General features: G+C 41.8%; 1 protein-coding gene across 3 annotated transcripts in view; it reads right to left on the bottom strand.

Moving 5' to 3' along the window:
• Nucleotides 1–5,460: 5,460 nt before the first annotated feature.
• The window catches only part of LOC117378381 (F-actin-uncapping protein LRRC16A-like), a 72,539-nt gene continuing 56,887 nt past the window's right edge, over nucleotides 5,461–21,112 (bottom strand). For 2 of the 3 annotated variants that reach the window (XM_055225113.1, XM_055225114.1), the window contains exons 25-39: nucleotides 20,686–20,814; nucleotides 20,325–20,447; nucleotides 19,419–19,594; nucleotides 18,788–18,875; nucleotides 18,244–18,390; nucleotides 17,558–17,618; nucleotides 15,899–16,119; nucleotides 14,726–14,841; nucleotides 11,951–12,233; nucleotides 10,337–10,555; nucleotides 9,100–9,157; nucleotides 8,809–9,024; nucleotides 8,619–8,711; nucleotides 7,197–7,352; nucleotides 5,476–6,808 (exon numbers count right to left, since the gene is read on the bottom strand). In XM_055225113.1, coding sequence (XP_055081088.1) covers nucleotides 6,702–6,808; nucleotides 7,197–7,352; nucleotides 8,619–8,711; nucleotides 8,809–9,024; nucleotides 9,100–9,157; nucleotides 10,337–10,555; nucleotides 11,951–12,233; nucleotides 14,726–14,841; nucleotides 15,899–16,119; nucleotides 17,558–17,618; nucleotides 18,244–18,390; nucleotides 18,788–18,875; nucleotides 19,419–19,594; nucleotides 20,325–20,447; nucleotides 20,686–20,814 — 2,193 coding nt within the window. In that variant the 3' untranslated portion in view covers nucleotides 5,476–6,701. Of the gene's footprint in view, nucleotides 6,809–7,196; nucleotides 7,353–8,618; nucleotides 8,712–8,808; nucleotides 9,025–9,099; nucleotides 9,158–10,336; nucleotides 10,556–11,950; nucleotides 12,234–14,725; nucleotides 14,842–15,898; nucleotides 16,120–17,557; nucleotides 17,619–18,243; nucleotides 18,391–18,787; nucleotides 18,876–19,418; nucleotides 19,595–20,324; nucleotides 20,448–20,685; nucleotides 20,815–21,112 lie in introns of all 3 variants that reach the window. The other variant, XM_033974968.2, reaches the window with a different exon arrangement.

A 21,112-nucleotide genomic window follows, 5' to 3' on the forward strand; every position in this document is an offset into this window, starting at 1 on the left:
TGGCCACCACAGAGTCCAGAACTTAACCCCATTGAGAATCTTTGGGATGTGCTGGAGAAGGCTTTGTGCAGCGTGTCGTAACGGGCGGGTTTGGACCCAAGGTGCAGACCAGAGCGAGTTTAAACAGTGTTTATTTACAGAGGAGTGAAAATACAGTCTTTCAACAGTTCACAAAGCAGGTACAGGAACCGGGGAGCGGGAGACGGATCAGGCAGGTGCGGTGCAGGGAGGACGAGCAGAACAGGACCAGGACGAGGATCAGGACGGGCACAGTACCGGGAAGGCAGGACAGGCGGAAACCAGAGCGGGGACCAGGCGACAACCAGGGAGCAGGACAGAACGGAGGACGAGACGAGCAGGAGACGACACCAGGACAGGAACGTAGGAGCTGGAGCTGGGCGAGCAGAGGCAGGGGTCTGGAGGGTAGCAAAAAATCCAAATAAGCGCATGCAAAAAGGCAACAGGAATCAAACAAAGCTAGAGGCATTCACGTTGTACACGCGGACGGTCTGGCGCCGAGTGTAGTCTGCTCAGCTCTCAAATACTCAGCCACAGGTGGTGCTGATTGCAGATGCGCTCCAGGTGCGCACGGGAGGAGAAGACCACTCCGCCCAGCTCCAGACACACAGGTAGGGGAGGGGGAGAGAGCACGGGAGGACAGGACAAACCGGCATCATGACACAGCGGTCACACTCTACCATCATCAATGCAACATCTTGGTGAAAAATAATACAACACTAGATTGAAATAAATCTTGTGACATTACAGAAGCAAAATCGAAACAATGCCACAGTGAATGTGTGCTGTAATCAAAGTTAAAGGCGGAACAACCAAATATTAGTGTGTGTGACCTTTTGTTTGGTGGTGACTTTTTTTTGGCCAGCCAGTGTATTTACAACAGGGCTTTTCTCATGAGTTTAGGTTAAAACCCGAGAATCATCAAAACGTGTCATGCGCACTTTAATGCTGATGCACTACAAAGTGCAAATATTGACCAACCAATATATCGGTCTGTTCTATTCTCTAGTGGAGGTTTGTCAGTTCCTGTCATTGCTATGAAAATGTTATTGCTTTGTCTGGAAAGTTCCACATTGTGGCATTAAACTTATCCCTTTCATTTATTCACTTATGTTTTAGTGCCAAGTATACTCTTGGTGGAGTCACCACTGCTTTTATTCCATGTTGTGGAACATTTCATGCAAAACAAACATCTCTATAGAATAAAAGGTTTCAGCTCTCCCCCAGAAAAGTTACGTGGTACCCCTTTCATCTAGAATTTTGGAAACAGCAGCGTATTCTAGATGAGCCCTTTAACCCAAGTCTGGTTTAGGTCTGATTTCGAAGGCACATTTTGATTAATCATGTCTCTTATATTGTGCTAATCTGCTCCAGTCATGTAAAATGAACGCTCCTCTGCATTTTTAAAGTCCACACAGCTGACTAAAGCAGGACCTAAGACCTCTTATCTTTAGGGTCTGGACCCTGCAGGTAGTGCTGCAGAAACATGTAAATAAATTGAGATCAAAAAGTATCAAAAATAAAAATATTAAAAAAGGATTTTTATGAGAATTTAAATCAACAAATGTTTTACTATAATTTATACATGTGTCATTTAGAACCATAGCATCACAGTGCCACATGTTATATTCACATATTTTCAGTTAGTTTTATACATAAACAAAGTAAGAAAGTAAAATAAAAAGTTATAAATGTATAAAAGCATTTCACTTACAGAGGGGGTATTTTGCAAAATAGAATATTTTTGTTTTTTAGCTGTCTACCATGTTATAGCGTTCCCTCATCAAAAACATGTCTGAAGAGGTTTTAGTTGTCATTCATGCATGTTTGAGTAATCTAGTGATCTCTCCTGGGCCCTGTTCTTATGTTCTGCTGTAAGATTCTGTGCAAAGCTCCACCCAAAAATTTCCCAAACCTGATACAATGTGCAGTAGTTGCATTAGCGGGATATATGCTGATTATGTTATGATAGCGCTCTGAAGGGGAAGCGCAGGGAGTGAAGGGAGGGGGAACTCAAAGCATTAAAAATGAAAGAGAGAGAAGTAAAATACCCCCTCTTTAAACTTGGCATGTTTTACACTGACGCAGTTCCAGTATAACATCATTTAACCGTCTCCGGTCCTTTAGTACAGTTATACTTGAATTATTATTATTAGTATTTTTTATTTTTTTTTGCTGGATAAAACTTTTTTAGGCTTTTTAAATGAATGCTAAGCTAACAGAAACAACGCAACACTGAAGCTGATGTTAGCATAATGGAAATATTTATGACTGTCAAATGGTACAGAATAAACATCAGTATTATCAGGAGTTTAAGATAACGATAGCTTAGCCTAGCCTAGCCTGACTTTTAGCTCAGATTATGAAGCTTTTGAATGTAACAGCAGAACAAATGTGTTTCTCTCATGTTTACAGCGTTTGGGCTGACCACTGTTACATCGTTTTAGCCTAAACTCAAACGAGTTCAAGGCAGAATGTTGGATTTTTATTTATTTGTGTTAAATAATGTGTTTGCTCAGCTGCTAATGTCAGTGTCACAATAAAAGACTATTTATATTATTAGCCTAACTGTTCATAGCCTCACCCTACAGCAACAGGTTCGATTCCCAGGTCTAGTGAAGTGTTGTCGCTCAGTGGTCAGAGTGCTCAAGGTTGGTAGTTCAACCCCCACTTGGACCAGTGACCAGTGCTACTGTTGCTGAGAATTTAACCCAGAGACATTAGTTATGAAAGTCTATGTTTCCAAAATAATGATGATTTGACAGTTGCCCCGCAGTGACCTGACAGCAGCAGAGCAAATCCACATGACCTTTGACCTACCGATCTCGTGCCAAATCCTCTCTCTCTCCTGTCCTCCCCCTTTCTCCTCCTCTCTGTCCTCCTTCCCTGACTCTCCTCTCTCTCCTCCTCGTCTCTTTCTCCTCCTCTGTTCTCCTCCCTGCTCTCCCATCCCCCTTCTCTCTCTCTCATTGTCTTTCTTTCTCCTTCTCTGTCCTCCTCCCCACTCTCCTATCCCCCCGTCTTTTACCGTCTCTTTCTCCTCCTCTCTCGCTCTCTATCTCTTGTCCTCCCTCTCTTTCTCCTCCTCTCTCTTCTCCTCCCCTGACCCTCTTCTCTCTCTCTCCTCTTTCTCTCCTGTCCCCTCCCTTTCTTCCCTCCATGACTCTGTAAATGTCCCATCTGCAGCATGTCTCTTTATAAACCGTTTTTGTGCCAAACAAACATGTTTTTACGACAGAAGTTTGATTTAAAAAGAAATGATGACTTGATCAGTGTGAATGTCGTGAGACTGAAGCGTTTTTACGCAAATGATGCTCTTACGATAAAATGTTCAGTTTATTGAAACTGGGAATGAGAAGGTCCTGTATTACACAAAACTGACTATGTCAGCTTTAAGCCAAGGTATAATGCTGTTACCTCCTCCAAAACCTGGAGGTGTGTTTTGGTCCATTCACACATTGGAGTAACACTTTTTTATTAGTCTGTCTACATCTCCAAAGCTCAAAATGCTCTGTTCCCCCTTGTGATGTCATGAAGTGGTAGTTTTCAAGTTAACAGCTCCTTTTACCTTTAGTTTAGTAGAGATTGGCAATTCCAGAGCTGAAATGATCCAAATGATTCTAGTGAAGGTGTATGGAGTTAAAAAACATAGTGGAGCACTTGTGCACTGTAACATCACATGATGACATCATAAGGTGGAACAGAGTGTTTTCAGTTTGAGATGAACTCAGCCTAAATATGCAGGGTTTGTGTGTTAAACATGCGTGAATAAAACAAAACACAACTCCAGGTCTGTTTGTGATGAGGAAACACTATAACATAGATCAGAAAACCGTGTAACATGGGCCTTTTAAACAGCCTCATATGGGCCTTTAAACAGCCTTATATGGGCCCTTTAAACAGCCTCATATGGGCCTTTAAACAGCGTAACATGGGCCCTTTAAACAACCTCATATGGGCCTTTAAACAGAAATGAGCAGAGAATATAGTTTGTGTTTTGTCACTGAATTTAGCAAATGTTGCCAAATTTTTATAATCTTTTTGCGATGCTCTGATTTGTGCTTTTTATTGTATTTCAGAGCTAAGTGAATGATGTTGTTCTTTTTGAATAAAATGTCTCAAAGCTGTGTGTATTTGTGGTTAATATACAATCATACAGTAGATTTGAGAGCTGACACTTTGACTCTTACTTGAGTAATACAGCGTACAGTGCAGGGTTGTCAGGTTGGCAGGTTAGGGGCTGGATGGGGTCCACAGGTGCAAGTTAGGGACTGGATGGGGTCCACAGGTGCAGGTTAGGGGCTGGGTGGGGTCCACAGGTGCAGCTTAGGGGCTGGGTGGGGTTCACAGGTGCAGGTTAGGGGCTGGAGATGCAAAGACCAGGCAAGAAACTGGGAACAGTGAGTTTCAGAAAAGTGTAATCTCAAAAGTGCCGTGAAGAGTTCTCCTCCTCCTCCAGGTGAGAGCGAACAGCTCCTCCAGAGAGAAAGACAAAGAGCAGCTTTAGGATGACCTTGAACAAGGGATGACACACATATAACACACATGGGAATAGAAAAGAACTAACATTTAAAGTTGAAAATCACATTCTATTATCATGGTATAGGAAGTGGTATCGAGTCTATTTCTTAGTGTCAAGTTGAAATTTTAGCATTACTTGAGTAATATATTTTTCAGTGTGAGTCTAAAGTGACTGGGACTTTATGTAACAATATGGATTTGAACATGTGTGTTTGTTGCTCCTTCAGATGTGATTTAGTTTGTCTCATTTTTGTGTCTGTCCTTTTACCAGATTTTGTGCATTATTTAATGTTTTTTCTAGTTCCTTTAAAATTCAAATTATAAATCAATTGTTACCTCCAGACAGTTCAGTAGCTATTTTCCCAAACACTAAAATTCTTGAAGAATATTATTTTGAAGTAATAGTACTACTACATGGTTTGGCTACTCACCCATGTTGACTTTGCAGCGACATCACACTGAGGATGTTCAATATGTCTATGGCAGAATATTCAGCGGTTATCATGAAGACACAATGCACATATGAGCAAACACAGTCTGTAAGTTTTAAGACTGTCTTAAAACTCAAGAAAAAACACAAAATAGATTTAAAAAGCACATTTTCAGGAGCCTGTGATCAATCTGAGCATTCATGGTCCTGTTTAGGAGTTTGATTTTACACATAAACGTGAGAGTGACTCACTGAAAAACTTTTAGCTGATGCTAGCAACAGTAACGAAAGCTAGCTCGCTTGTGACTGTAATCTGACAGGGACTTGTTTAATAGCTCAAATCATCTCCCGTTTTGGTCCCAGTTTAGTCAGTTCTTTCAGATTGTGTTAGCACAAAACCCAGATTAAAGTCTAATTTGAGTAACAGTTCAAACAGAGCAGTACCTACAGCTGTAAAGTATCAACACTGAACCAAACCAAAAAGCACAAACCACAGAATACTGGGTCTTTTATTGACTTAATGTACAGATTCAGTCTCATAATTCACCTCTGCCAAAGACAACATAACATAACCTGATTACGCTCTCATCATAATCAGATTACACTCGTCATTATCAGATTACAGACCAGAGAAACTCCAGTTAAAGGATTTCCATATACACATAACATCGGTACATATTTACAAAATAAAACATCTGTCGTTTTGTAATAAAATGTGAAATTGTAAAATATAAAAGGCCTTTGTTCGTTGTGTTGCAAAATGTATTTAACACAAGTAATTTAAATATTTTTGAAAATTATTATATAAGGTCCCAGTAAATATGTGTGAATCAGGACTGAACCAGGACTAAACCAGGACTCAACCATGACTAAACCAGGAGTAAATTAGGAGTAAACCTGGGGACTAAAAATGAGGACTAAAATAGCACTGAACCAGAACTAGATTAGGACTAAACCAGGACTAAACCAGGATTAAACCCAATCTGTGCATTTGTGACTTGCTAAAACCCTAATCATATTTTCATTTGTTTAAAAAAAATTAAAAATGCTGTAATATTTGGATGATCAAATTGTAAACATGTGGAAGAATTATGAAAACATTAAATAATCAAAAATAAACTCCTCAAACTTTTAAAACAAGAATTCAGTCTCATTTTGCAGAGAATTTGTTCAGTCACTCCTTAATATTTTGGTGAAATTGAGTTGTAAACAAATGAAAACTTATCCTTAGCTGTCTCTCTGTTATAATAATTCAAAAATTATCAAAATAATTTTACAAAAAAAAACCCGTTATCTCTATAACAGGGAATTTAGGGATTTTGTTAAAAAACATATACACAACACATATATCTCAGGCACTGTGCACACTTAGGGTAGCTCAAAAGACCTAGCCAACAACACTGTAAACAAAAGCTGTTTACAGTTTCAGTGTAGTTAACCCCTCCCTTCAGACAGATATAAGGCAGTTTCCAGCAGTAATCTGACCAGAAGTGAAAAAGCGGTTTGGATGAGCAGCCTAACGTCTTCACTCCTACAATGTTTTGTCCAGTTGAGAGATTTTATATTTTTCTTTTATTATGAATCAGACCTGGACGACAAAGGGATTACACAGACTCCTCTGCTCCTTTGATTGGTCAATTCTGCTCCTCAGCTTCTCTGGGTGATTGTTTCCTGCTCCTCAGCTCCTCTGATTGGTCGGTCCTGCCCCGGGCTCCTCTGATCTGGTCGGTTTCTAACTCTCTACTGTTTCAGGGTGAGCCTCTTCCTCCTCTGACCCACAAGAGGCACTCTGCTCTTCCTCTGATCCAGGGTCAGAGCCACACAGAGATGCCGAGCGAACTGCAACAACATGAGAACTGTCATCCTCTGCTCCGTTTGCTCCTCCTCTGACCCTCACCTCTGTATCCTGCGTTCCTCTGACTCACTCCGGCCTCTGACCCTTTCCTCTACTACTCTGACCCTCTCTCCTGCATCCTCTGCTCCTCTGAACCTCTCCTTTGCTCCTCTTTTTGTTCTTTGAGATGTTTTTGAGATGTTTGGGAGGGACTTGGCTCTCTCTTTCTCTTCTCTGCTTCTTTGGCCCTTTCTTCCTCTCCTCTTCTGCTCTGTTCTTTGAGATGTTTTACCATAGTTTGGGAGGGACTTGGCTCTCTCTCCTCTGCTGCTCTGACCCTCTCCTCTGCTCCTCTGACCCTCTCCTCCTCTGCTCTGTTCTGGGATGTTTTACCGTAGTCTGGGAGGGACTTGGCTCTCTCTCGCTCTTCTTTCTCCGGAGCTTCTAGGCTCTGGTTTCTCTTTAGGGACGACCAGGGTCTGCCGTCGACGCCCACATTTCCCACAGTCACTGGGGACTCGAATGCAGCGCTGCCACACACACACTCACCTGACAAAACAAAACAAAAGTCTACCATGAACAGCTTTTCATATTTGGACAGAAAAATGCAGAAATGAAGGTTAGATCAGCTGCGCTGTCTCATTAAAAGAGTTGGTTTTCAGACAGTAAAATGTGTCCCTCTCTCAGGATTCTGTCTCAGAACCTGGGATTTTTGTCAGAAATCTTCAAAATTCAAATTCACAAATGTTTTTTCCCTGATCGTTTCTATCAGTGACAAGGTCCATTCTCCTGTTGTATTTCTCCAACCACAACACAACAGGAGGATGGGAGGGCATCTGACACACAGGAATACAGGAGGATGGGAGGGCATTTCTATCCATGACATGGCCCATGCTTTTTCAGTTAATCCTTAAAACACATTAACTAAAAAGAAAAAATAGATCCAATATGAGCCACAAAGTCACAAATGAACGACACTTTTAAAAAGACTCATTTTGGGGCTTGCCATGGAAACATCCTCACTGATATCGGTGCATCTTTTTCCATTATTCCACCATATTTATCCAACAACATCTGCAGGTTAACCCTTTCCTGTCCAGTCCTTTCACTCAACATTTTGTTTTTGTTTTTTTTAATCTGGAGTTGTGTTTTGTTTCATCGGTTTTTATTAGTCTGTCTACATCTCCAAAGCTTAAAATGCTCTGTTCCACCTTGTGATGTCATGAAGTGGTAGTTTTCAGATTAACAGCTCCTTTTACCTTTAGTTCGGTAGACATTGGAAATTCTAAAACTGAAATGATCCAAATGATTCTAGTGAAGGTGTGTAGAGTTTAAAAGCACAGTGGAGCACTTCCTGTATTACGACATGATGACATCATAAGGTAAATGTTTCCGTTTGATGCAGGGTTTGTGTGTTAAACATGTGAGAATGAAACAAAACACAACTCCAGGTCTGTTTAAGGGAGATCAGGACACAAAGTAATATGGGCCCTTTAAACTTAGATTGGCATTGGCATCATTGGCATATTTCTACTGTTCTAGAGCAGTGTTCCATCTTCTTCTCCGTTATAGGCTAGAACAATGCACTTTAAAGTCTAATATAGCACCGTAATGTTTTAGCTACTTAATCTTTTGTAGTTTGTTTGCACTTTGAGCTTCTTGCACGTTTAAAGTAAGTTTGGAGATACATCCAAAAAGAAAAGCATATGATTTTCCAAATCACATCACATTTCCCTAATCACATACCATTTCCCTAATCACATTACATTTCCTTCATAATTACAGTTTTATGGTTATTCTGAGCTGAACACTGACTGTCAACAGGAGACATCACAGAGACTCCACAGTCCTGCTCTGATGACACCCTCTTCAGACGAGGAGTGGGAAGTGGAGGGACGGGAAACTCCTCTGGGAAAACAAAGAGACAGAGTTTGATTCTGGTTTAGCCCTGGTCCAGTCCTGGTTCAGTCCCGATTCAGTCCTGGCTTAGTCCTGTTTTATTTACCCTGCAGACTGACAGTTGGACTGGTTGGACTGGTTGGACTTTTGAGTCCAGTGGAGGAGGAAGACCTGACTCTAGATCTTGGGGCTGGTTCAGGTCTGGAGTCCTCTGGGTCTGAAGGTGGTGAGACATCTGGCTTTTCTTTAAGAGCAGACATGGCCGGCGGAGCATCCGGTATATCTTTAAGAGTAGACGTGAGTGGCGGGGCATCTGGTTTATCTTTAAAAGCCCACAGGAGTTAGAGAGCGGACAGAGTGAAATATAAGACATTTCATAACTGGTCCTGCGTCCCACCTGCTGTGGCGTTCTTGCGTTCAGCTTCACTTATTTCAGGTTTGGTTTTTGTCTCAGACTAAAAAAAAAACAAAAAAAAAAACAGCACATTTATAAACTATTTCAACCAAATATTCAAATACACTTTTTTTTATGTCAGCTTGTACTTCAAATAGACTGTAACACATTCTTGGTCTAGAATGGCCAGCCCTAGCAGAGCCCAACATGCACAGAATTTCAGGGGCCGGAGGGGATCCGGGACCACTGGATCTCATCTCTGCTTTTTGCAGATGATGTTGTCCTGATGGCTTTATCAAACCAGGACCTGAAGCAGGCACTGGGGCGGTTTGCAGCTGAGTGTGAAGCGGCTGGGATGAGAATCAGTTCCTCCAAATTTGAGGCCATGGTTCTCGACCGGAAAAAGGTGGCTTGCCCTCTTTGGGTGGGTGGGGAGTCTCTGCCTCAAGTGGAGGAGTTCAAGTATCTCAGGGAAGACCCAGGACATGCTGGAGGGACTATGTCTCTCGGCTGGCCTGGGAATACCTTGGGGTCCCAACGGGGGAGCCGTAGGACGGGTCTGGGATGAGGGAAGTCTGGGAGTCCCTGCTTAGACTGCTGCTCCCATGACCCGGACCCGGACAAGCAGAAGAACATGGCCAGATGGATGGGCATTCTTGATCGACTAAAACACGTCCTGCTGATTGATTAGTCGATCCTGATCCTGTTCTGTGGCCCCGGACCCTCCCTTCGCTCGCCTGGCTGGATGACCTGGTGCCTAGCTGGGATGACTCCAGTCCTGCCGTGGGTGGGCCCCCCTCTGTCCCTTAGTTGAGTGGCTCTGGCCCTATAGACTTGAACTCTATCTGCAAATGGGTGCACATTAGTCCTCGACACATCTGCAGAATGTCCATCCATGGGAGTGGATATACAAAGGCATGACACAAAACAATAAACCACAGCTTTATAAACTTGATGCTATGTGCAGTGGTTTCATTAGCGTTGATTGTAATGTGAAAGAGGTGTGAAGAGGGAGTGACTTTTGAGAGTCAAAAATGAAAAGTGAAACTTATAAAACATGTTAATATGTTGTTTGCGGCAAATATAGCATTTTCAAAACAATAAAAGGAAACATGGTGATCTAAATATATTCTGTGTTAGCAGTTAATGATCCATAGAAGTAAAATGCCCTCTTCATCCTTACGCATTCATGCATGGTTATAAGTCAGCCACAGTTGCCACAGGACAGACTAATCCAAACCTTCTGAGCTGCCAGTTTGGCCTTCATCTCAGCCATTAGCCCCATCCCCAGAACTGGCACCCCCATATGGCGCGGGAAGGGAGGGGCTCGGAGGGGCTCTGGCCTGATCTCTGGATTGGTCTCTGGTGTGGTCTCCGGTCTGGTCTCTAGTCTCGCCTCTGGGTTGGTCTCTGGTCTGGTCTCTTCAGATTCATTTGGATGGTTCTCCTCAGTTTGTTCCTGGGATCAGAGGTTAAAAGTGCATATGACAGGCCAGACTATTAGTTGATATAGTTACATTCCAGATGTTGTTTTTTTATTTTGGAGGTTACTTAGTTTATTCCATATTTTTCAGACTATAAGTAGCACTTTTTTCATAGTTTGGCCAGAGGTGTGACTTATACTCAGATGCGAATGTGAAATTATTCAAGTAAAGCTCAGAGTGAGGGCACTCTATACTTGTGTACCAGTATGACATCCACACAGAAGTGGTGCTTCATCTACCTCCGGAGCAGGTGGAGTTGTTCAGAAGCGACACCGAGGATGAAGATTTCAATGGATTTAGTGATTTGGAGTGAGATCCAGAGTAAACTTGTTAGCTTGTTATTTATGCTTTAGTTATCTAATTAACTGTTAATATCTTACGTTAACATACCAGACACATATTCAGTTCTGTCTATGTTTCATGTAGCTGAATAAATATAAATATGTTACATTAGTGTGTACTGCTATTCAGCCTGTTGTTCTCTTTTTTATTGTTATTATTATAACTTGCCTTCAAAGATAAAATGTCTCTTCTCGGTCTCGGATTTTGTAAAATAAATTTCCCCCAAAATGGGACTAATGGTCCAGTGTGACTTATATGTTTTTTCCTCATTATTATGCATTTTTTCGCTGGTGTGACTTGTACTGCGGAGTGATGTATATTCTGGAAAATATGGTAATTTTTCTTCCTGTTTGGGCAGCAGATGTGACATACATAGAAGATATGCTAAATAATATAACTGTTATCAAGCATGATGTAAACAAGGGCCAAAACCTGTCTAAATTACACAATAGTTATGATTAGACTAATAAAAATAAATGACAACATTTAGTTAAATGAAAAAAAAAACAAAGTCTTCCTTGTGTGTACACTGTCATGAAAATGTAAATTCATAATAGACTAATTGGGTGCCTGCTTTCCTCAAAGTCGTTTCCACTTGCGTTAGCAACAGGTTTGATTGAAAATGTTGCTAAGAATCTGTTTCCTCCTAAACCAGTGGTGCAGGCAGGAAGGGGCGTTACCTTCAACAGTCTTGCTCCTGATTGGCTCTTTGGTTGCTATGATGCTACTTGTGGTTGGAATTCCAAATATGGAACTCCAAATTGGCCCATATAACTGCTAGACTCAGCAGGCTTCATTTGACTGCAGCTGAACGCTATTATGGGTGACGTCACAATCACTTAGTCCACTTCTTTATACAGTCTATGTTTACAACTCAGTTATTTTCTGTATTTTTGTCCTTTTCTTTTCAACTTTTTCCACAAACTGCTATTTAACTGGTGTGAAACTATGATAAATATTGACCAATCAGACAAACATGAAAACCAGTCAGATGCACTTTAACCCAATGCAATTACAACTGGCCTCACCTCCTCATGTGACAGAACTCTGTACATTTGATGGTTGGTTTTGGGGGACTGATCCGGAGACAGTGAAGGACAGGGCGAGACCGGGGACAGCTCCTCTTCTGGCACACTAGCACTTGCAGTGGTGCTCGGAGCAGCAGCGGGCACTGTGGAGGAGGCTGGTGGACTTACAGCCGCCGAGCCGTGGGACTTTTCGGAGCGAGATGTTCTGGACTTTATGTAGTTGAAGAATCCACTCTTTCGTTTTTTCTCTGGGTCTTGAGAGTTTGACTTCACCAAAGGACGTCTGTGAAAAGATTTAAAATGACACTATTTTAAGACCTATTCTGACAAATGGACTTTTCAGAGCTTTTAATCATCTTCTCATTGTCCTCTGAAGTTGTACTTAAAGTGATTCATGCATGCATGTTTTAGTAATCTTTATACAGCTCTATGTCAAGATGTCATTCATCTGATCTGCCCCCATTTCACATGCCTGAAGAAGTTTTAGATCATCCATGCATGTTTGAATATTTTAGCGATCTCCCCTGGGCCCTATTTGAACATTCTGTACAAGGCTCCGCCCACAAGCCTATGTCATCCATACTCCCACATGACAATTCTCTATAAATATACAAAAGTATGATACAAAACTGTACTCGACAACTTGACAAAACTGATGTGATGTGTAAGGGAGGGGAGACTCACTGTTATAAACGAAAGTGAAACTTATATAACATGTTAATACTTTGGCGAATATATTGTTTTCACAGTTGGCCCGTGTTTTATTTTCTAAACATGCAGGTATGTTCATATCATGTTGGCATGTTGGTGCTGTATTACCATAGTTTAAAAAAAAAGCGTGTCTTAAATTAAAACTCAAAAAAACTGTGTAACGTCTTTCTATGTAAAAATCTCATGTTACAACATGAAAACCTACAGCTTATATTCAAGTGTGACTTATATATGAATAAAATTGATCTTCTTTTAAAATTTAGCCAGTGCGGCCTATATTCAGGTTCGCTCAATAGTCCGAAATTTACAGTACCGTAATTTCCGCACTATAAGGCGCACCTAAGAGCTTCTAATTTTCTCAAAAACCCACAGTGTGCCTTATAATCCGATGCGCCTTATATATGGATCAATATTGGTCAATTATGACACCCGTATTCAGGAGGCGTCGCCGAAGTAATAGTGGTAATAACCCTTTAAGGACTGAGCACACTATGGGCCAGTATAGCTTACCTAGACCTACACTTTTATTCTTTTTTAGCCATAAAAATCATGTTAAACGAAGTATCAGAATTTACTGCATTTTTTCACACAACTACTTCTATTTTACACATCCATCCGTATTTTTTCTTTTACGCATCGAATAAATGACTGGGAAAATCCCCGCAGCACCCACGCTCTCATTCGTCACCTTCGAGGGACAACAGAGGCAGATTACCATAATGATGGTAAAATATTTAGATAGCCCCATGTCTCCGCTTTGAGATGCCCTTTGAATTTACATGAGAGCATGACTGGTTGCGGAGTTACGCTGCTGGAAAGTCCACAACCGCGAGTCTAACGGCGACGATAGGATCTGACGCTATAGGGATAACAGGGAGACGGAGACAGCGCCGGGCGACATACGCCACAATCTGCCAATGGATTGCGGATGCCTGGGCTGATATATCAATCTCAACTGTGGTCCGAGCTTTCACGAAGGCAGGAATTGTCACTGAACTGCCAGACAACAGAAGCGACGCGATTTTGACGAGACGGAATCGGGCACTTTGAATGCCGAGCTCGCCCAACTGTTCAACTCAGACACTGAAGAGGAAGAATTCGACAGATTCGTGAATGAGGAATGAACTGAAAAAGTGAGGTTTACATGTTTCTTTCACGTGTTTACAACTAAACAAGGCTGGGAGATATTGTGAATATAATACATTAACGTTTGAACAACGTTGAGTTATTGTTATTGCGTTGCACTATTTCAAGAGTTACTATATTGTGAATGCATAAACTTGTTTTGTGAGTGAACAAAGTTTTCAGAACTTTTTTTTATTATATTAATAAAGTTTGACTGACTGAATTATCTGACTGTTTTGTTGACATTCCCTTTAGCGCAGCTCCATCTCTGCATCTGTGCATTACACAACCCCAGCTACTACAGTAGTTTCTATTCTATGCGCCTTATAATGCGGTGCGCCCTATATATGAAATTTGTTTTAAAATAGGCCAGTCATTGAAGGTGCGCCTTATAGTGCGGAAAATACGGTAGTTAATTTTTATTTTTTAACAGATCCTTTAAAGAGGCTTATTTTACTGAGGCATTAACAGTAACACATAACATATTTACATTTTATTGTTTGGAAAATGCTATATTCACCGAAAAAAACATGTTAGCATACTTTAAAAGTTTCACTTTCATCCCTTTTCCTTTGAACCGTCATGTCCCTCCCCCTTCAGAGCAACATCACAACACAATCAGCTGCATTCCACTAATGAAACTACTGCACATCACATCAAGTTTGTCAAGTTGTTGTACACAGTTTTGTATCATGCTGTTGTATATTTATGCATAGTTGTCGTGTGGGAGATGTAGGCTTGTGGGTGGAGCCTTACACAGAATGTTACAGCTAAGGAGTGTTCAAATACCATGAGCGAACGCTAAATTAATGAAATATGCATGGATTACGTCTAAACCCTCTTTAGACATGAGGGTACACCGTTATAACATGGTAGAAATCTAAAAAAAAAAGTTGCATAATGCCCCCTCTTTAAAGACGACATGTTTTGTGTTCTCACTTGAAGCTGAGTTTGGACACAGTTTTGCTGAAGAATTCATCGATTCCTTCATCCAGTTTCTCCATTAAACTGCTCTGCTCTGTGTCCACTGCACCAGGAGGGGGCGCCACCACACGCTGCAGAGAGAGTGAGGATCGCACAGATCAAATATTCTGCACTATTCAAACATTTTAAATGCTTTGTACACCTTAGACCTATTTCAAAATGAAACGCTGTGTGCATGCTTCTCTCCAGGGAGATGTTATTGCTTTGCTTAAAATGTTCCATTGTACAGCATTATATTTATATATTGCCATGGAGACAAGCAGTTGAGAGCATAGACATAGATGCTGATGCTATGTTCGGGAAGATTTTGGAACACCATGGGTCTCAGAATGATGAAAAGTTAGGACCGTTGTCACAAAATATTATATCTTTAGAATGGTCAACCATCCTCAAAATGGCAGCTGCAAAAAATAGAGCCCTGTTTAAATTCATAGTTGAGTGTGTAAACGTTTTGATGCCTTATTTTATGATAATTAGTGTGTAAAACTGACATCTGAGCTTACAGCAAACCCACTTTCAGCTGAGCTTTCTGAACGTGTGCAGTTCTGGTAAACATCTAGTGATGCTAAACCTCATCTTTTACACGTGACAAAAGTGGCTCAGTTGTATGCTGCATTCGCCGGTCGAGAACCATGGCCTCAGATATGGGGGAGCTGATTCTCATCCCAGCTGCTTTACACTTGGCTGCAAACCGTGTAGATGTCTGACAGTAAACCCCTAAATGTATTAATAATTAGAGCTCAAATGTTTAAGATACATTGAAAAATCTTGCATTTCATCCATCTTCACACAGCAGGTGAAGTCAGGTGTGGAAGTCTGGCTGTCTGGAAGTCATGCCTTGTGTGAGGATGTGCATTTCTCAACTCAGAAAACTCAGAGGAGCACATGAACAGCAGTAGCAACAGGCAGAGAGAGAATTTTTTTGCATCTATTCATGGGTTTCAGACAAACAATTACTGCCTGATTTGAAGGACTTGTGAGAACCCGTAGAGGACTTTCCCCCGTTCAAAAGATATAATGTTTTTATTTGCTTAATTGCTATGACTGCAGAGGATGGTTGACATAGCTTGAAAACCCATGAACAGTGACAAACAGACAGACAAAGAGAGAGATTAGGCACGTGAATACCTTTGCTCTTGTGGGTTTGCTCCGTTTCTTGGGTTTAGGTCTGGACTTGGTGTGATGCTCCAGAGTCTGGACTTGGGCCGGGGGGGGCAGGTCAGGGGGCGGCGTTCCAGCGTGATGAGTGGCTGTTTTGTCTGATGGCGTGGGGACAGGAGAAGAAGGGGGCAGGTCCTCGATGTGAATGGGGACTTCCTCCAGAGCTTTGTCCAGATCAAACTCACTCTCTGTCAGAAAATCACACAGTTACGCAGTAATAAGCGCTTTGTCAGAACTTTCTCTAACTATTCATCTAGATAAGAGAACAAAACACAGAAGGCAGATACTAATTTAACTCGCAGCGAGGGGTAGTGGCGCTCATTACAGCTCGTCCCAGGCTACTGAGGAGCCACTTCCCTAAACTTTCTTTTATTGACTTCGACTCTCACATGTGCAAATGGGAGGTTACATACAGTTACACAAGCATAATTTCTGAGAAACTTGTCTCGCACCTGTCATCACTGGAAACGGATGGGTGCATTTTTACATGACAGAAAGAAGAACATTCGAAAATTACAGTTTGCACATTAAGAATACACTTTGAAATATACTTTGATAAAATAGTAAAATAAGCATTATACAATATAAAATCCTTTACAATCTCTGAGACCAAATGTGAGAAAGTTTGAAATGTTTTGGTCAGTTTGGTAAAATACAACATTTGAGTCTGAACTAACTGCTGGGAAATTTACTTGAAATTAAATGTTTCTAGAACTGTGTTCCTCCAGTTGGTCACTACCTGATGTTTAAGAGTCTTTTTAAAGAGTGAGTATTTTACTTCTCTGGGGTATTAACTGTAACACATAACATATTTAGATCACCAGGCTACCTTTTATTGCTTTCGAAATGCTATACAGTTGTCCCTTGCTATATCGCGGTTCACCTTTCACAGCCTCACTGTTTTGCGAATTTTTTTTAGAGCAAGTTTGGATGCTTTTTTACAGTGTATGAATATGCATTGTGTTCTGCGTCCTGATTGGTTAAGGGACTGTGGACCATTGTCGATCAATCTCCTCCGTGCCGTGTGTCCTGTACAGTACAGAATGTGTTCAGCCAAATTTATATAAATGTTGGATCGCAGTGTGACTCTGAAGTGCTGTATGTTTGCAAGTTTTCTCCCCGACAAAACTGCCAATGTCGATGAAACATTCTGCACCAACAAATTTCAGAAATGTTTGGACTGAAGTGTTTCTTTGCACGGAGAGGTGCCTCTGTGGATACCGCTGAAGCAGAGGCACGAGCACAATACATTTAAAGCAATCACCGAGGAAGAGGGATATAATATACAAAGGTTTGAACTTTGAGATGTTTAAACAAGAGAGAAATGTGAGAAAATGTTAATGCCTGTCTGAGAAAAGCGTATAAAGTGTGTGAGGGGTTTTACAGCCTTAAAACATATAATAATTGTAAAAAATAAAGCTGACTACTTTACGGATTTCGCCTATTGCAGGTTATTTTTAGAATGTATCCCCCGCAATAAACCAGGGACCACTGTATTCACCAAAACAATGTATTAACATGTTTAATAAGTTTCACTTTTGTTTTGGATGCTCTGAGTCTCCCTTCAGTTACCAGTTGCCTCGAATGCACCATAACTGTCTTTTTCTGGAACATCACAAGACTCACCAAACGCCACAGACACTGGCCTCAGCATCCGCACCAGGATACTCTTCCTCTTAGACTTCATCTGAGGAGACAGCAAAGAGCTTTAGAGTTGTGTTTTTTACAAACAAAGTCCTCCAACACAGGGGTGGCGCCAGGGAAGGAGGGCTTGAGGGGCCCAAGCCTCCCTTAGAACAGCCAATGCTCCCCCACAGCTCCCCCAAAGACCACAGAGCGTTCATAATGAGACTACAATAAAAAAAAAAAATCCATATTAGGTTTTATAAAACACTACAGGGTGCGAAACACAAACATGACAGTTCCATTGTTAAAAGGCTCAACATTAACATAAAACTTGTGCACCCACATGGAAGATCTTAGCACCTCTTAGCTCCTCCAACCAAAACTGTCCCAACACAGGGTGTTCAGAGGGGTCCCCTCCCAAAAAAGTGAAATGTGTGATTTTCTATGCTCCGGTAATTTTTTGTTGCCTGGGCTTCAGAGATACACTTCTGCAGTACTTTCTGAAGAGATCAGTCTGGTCACCGGTTATCACACTTACACTAGACTGCATGCTGTGATTCATTGTTATTCGCTCTTTTGCATCTCTCTGAATATGAACTGCAATGTAGCGAAACACCAGAACAAGACTGTAGCGCAAAGCCACCACCAGCAGGGGCAATGGTGAGGCGTTAGATGTGTACTCGTACCAAGTTGGAATCCATGTGCTTCGTGTCCAGAACCACTTCCTCTTCCTGTTTGTCTGCTTCCTGTTGTAGTTCAGTCTCCTCGATGACCTCAGGCTCCAAGGGGCGGTCCTGCTCCAGAGGATGACCTTTGACCCTCACGTGCTCTGCCTGAACACAGCAGAGACAAAAGTTACAATAAGGACATAAATATGACATTTAGGTCTGTATGCAGCAGAGACAGACAGATTGTGCTAGAGTAACCTTATTTTTAGATTAGCCTGATTGGTCTGTGTTCATTAAAAAAGACTGCATACTGAAATAACTTGGCCATTTCGACTATATTTGATTCAAAAAGGAAGCAATTCACTAATCAAGCTTAGAATAACTACGCAGACAGCAGACAGCTGAGAAGAGAGACTGAGGGGTCAGCAGATCATAAAATCATCTTGTTTGCCTCAGTCTTGACTCTGGAACAGTTAGAAAGATGCCAGAAAGGGAAATGATGATTTACTTTATATGAAAATGATAAAAACATAAATACTGTAAAAAACATAAGACTGTGTACCAGTGTGAGTTGTGACTGAGACAGAGACTCCAAGATCTCATCCACGATTCGATCCGACATAGAAGACGCCATATTCAACTTCACCTCACTGAGACACAGAGAAAGACCTACTTTATTTCTGGTTTAGACCTGCTTTAGTCCTGTTTTAGTCCTGTTATAGTCCTAGTTTAGTTCTGATTCAGACCTGGTTTAGTCCTGGTTCAGTCCTGCTTTAGTCCTTGTCCAATCCTGTTCTAGACCTGTTGCAGTGCTGTTATAAAATAAATAAAATAAATAGCCCTGCTTTAGTCCTGTTATAGTCCTGGTTTAGTCCAGGGATAGACATGGTTTAGTTCTCTTCTAGACCTGATCTAGTCCTGGTTTAGTCCCGATTTACTCCTGTTTTAGTCCAGGTTTAGTTCTGGTTTAGTCCTGGTTTAGTTCTGGTTTAGTCCTGGTTTAGTCCTGGTTTAGTCCTGTGATAGTCCTGCTTTAGTCCCGTTATAGTCCTGGTATAGCCCTGTTATAATCCCGCTTTAGTCCTGGTTTAGTCCTGATCCAGACCTGATTTAGTCCTGGTCCAGACCTGGTTTAGTCCTGGTCCAGACCTTGTTTAGTCCTGGTCCAGACCTGGTTTAGTCCCGGTCCAGACCTGATCTTGTTGATGATGTCAACTCCACTCTGCTCCAGGAGAGTGGAGCAGATGAAGTTCTCAGATATGGTCTTCTTCTGGCCTCCCCTGAGCAGCAGCTCCTGCCTCAGCGCGCTCCTCTGCATCACATGGGGACAGAGGGTTTGGGCTGAGGACACCATCTGCTCCAGGAGAGACTGAGACAAGAGAGGACATAAGACCAAAACTCAGAGACAAGAAAACAGATAACAGAGAACAGACCAGCCCAGACACCAAACCAGAGACCAGAGAAAAGTGAGAACAAAGAGTTTGGGCTCAGGAGACCATCTGCTCCAACAGGGTCTGAGACAAGAGAGAACATAAAACCAGAGAAAGGACACTGTACAATATAGTTGTACTGGGGCAAGACACATTTTGCTCAAATACATGGGAAAAATCAGGAACATGGTCATATAAGTGTAACCCTGCACGGCAAGATGGATTCTTGCGATATTTGTGAGTTCACAAACTCACGAAATTCCATCTTGAGGGCTGTAAGGTAAAGTGGGCAGACCAGTCACATGGCCAAATAAACTAAAACAAAGTACTTCAGTCTAATCTCACAGAAATACAAATGTATTTTGTGAAAATTGTGTAGAGGGAAGTGTTCCGTGCATTTGTGGAGGGAAAGATATCTGCTTTTCTCTCTTCTGGATTTAACTAAAGTTTGATTTCTCTGACTGTTCTGCTGTTGTGATGTTTCAGCCAATCAGATTCAAGTATTCATCATGACGCTCTGCCTTTTCCCGATCTCTTTCAGCAAAAGTTGTTCCAGATAAATGTTAGAACTCAGAGTTCAGAGTGACACACATGAGTCAGGTGTGAGGTGTGAGCAGGTTAATGTCTGCATTCTCTTTATGCTAGACCTCTAGTGTTATTCCCACAGACCTGCAGCTGCTGGTCCAGGACTTGGAACACTTCTCCAGCCATAGACCCCAGAGTGTCCTGGATCGCTCCCACACACGGTCCCCGGGAGGCACTGTCTTGCAGGTGGTACAGATTCGGCAGGAGCTGCAGACGAAAGGAACAAACTTTACAACTGTTACTTTACACTTGTCATTCACATCTGAGAGAGACTGAAATCTGAACTTTAAACTAATCTGAGAATCCCATACATTAAACAAAATGTTTGTAGAGGGCTAAACTACAGGGTTAGCAGCTTTTTGCACAGAATTAGACGCTATGAAGACAAAGGGAGGGCATCTGATACTCAAGGAGGATACACATTTGTAGAGGTGTCAATTCTGACCGTTTTGGAGTGTCGTGCGTCCCTCATGAGGCTCTGTGCTCTCCTCACATCCTCCTGAATAGCACCAGACTTACAAAATCTCAGAGAGTTCAGATGGTCCTGGACCTTCACACACACAGAGTCCATCATCTGTGAAGAGAGAGAGCGGGTCAAATACAGGAGAGAGACAGTGCTGTGTCCATCATCAGTGAAGAGAGAGGGTCAAATACAGGAGAGAGAGAGAGAGAGAGAGAGAAAGAGAGAGAGAGAGAGAGATAGAGAGAGACAGTGCCGTGTTGATCATCTATAGTATTAGCCTGGCTCTGCAGCTCTGCAGACTCTCTTCCTTCCTGTTGGACACAGGAGATTTGGGACCCGTTACAGAGAGTCTTTGAATTAACACACACAGAGCAGAGCGTTCTATGGCCCACACTCACACCTGCACAAC

This window comes from Periophthalmus magnuspinnatus, chromosome 11 (assembly GCF_009829125.3).
Source record: "Periophthalmus magnuspinnatus isolate fPerMag1 chromosome 11, fPerMag1.2.pri, whole genome shotgun sequence".
NCBI classification, from domain to species: domain Eukaryota; kingdom Metazoa; phylum Chordata; class Actinopteri; order Gobiiformes; family Gobiidae; genus Periophthalmus; species Periophthalmus magnuspinnatus.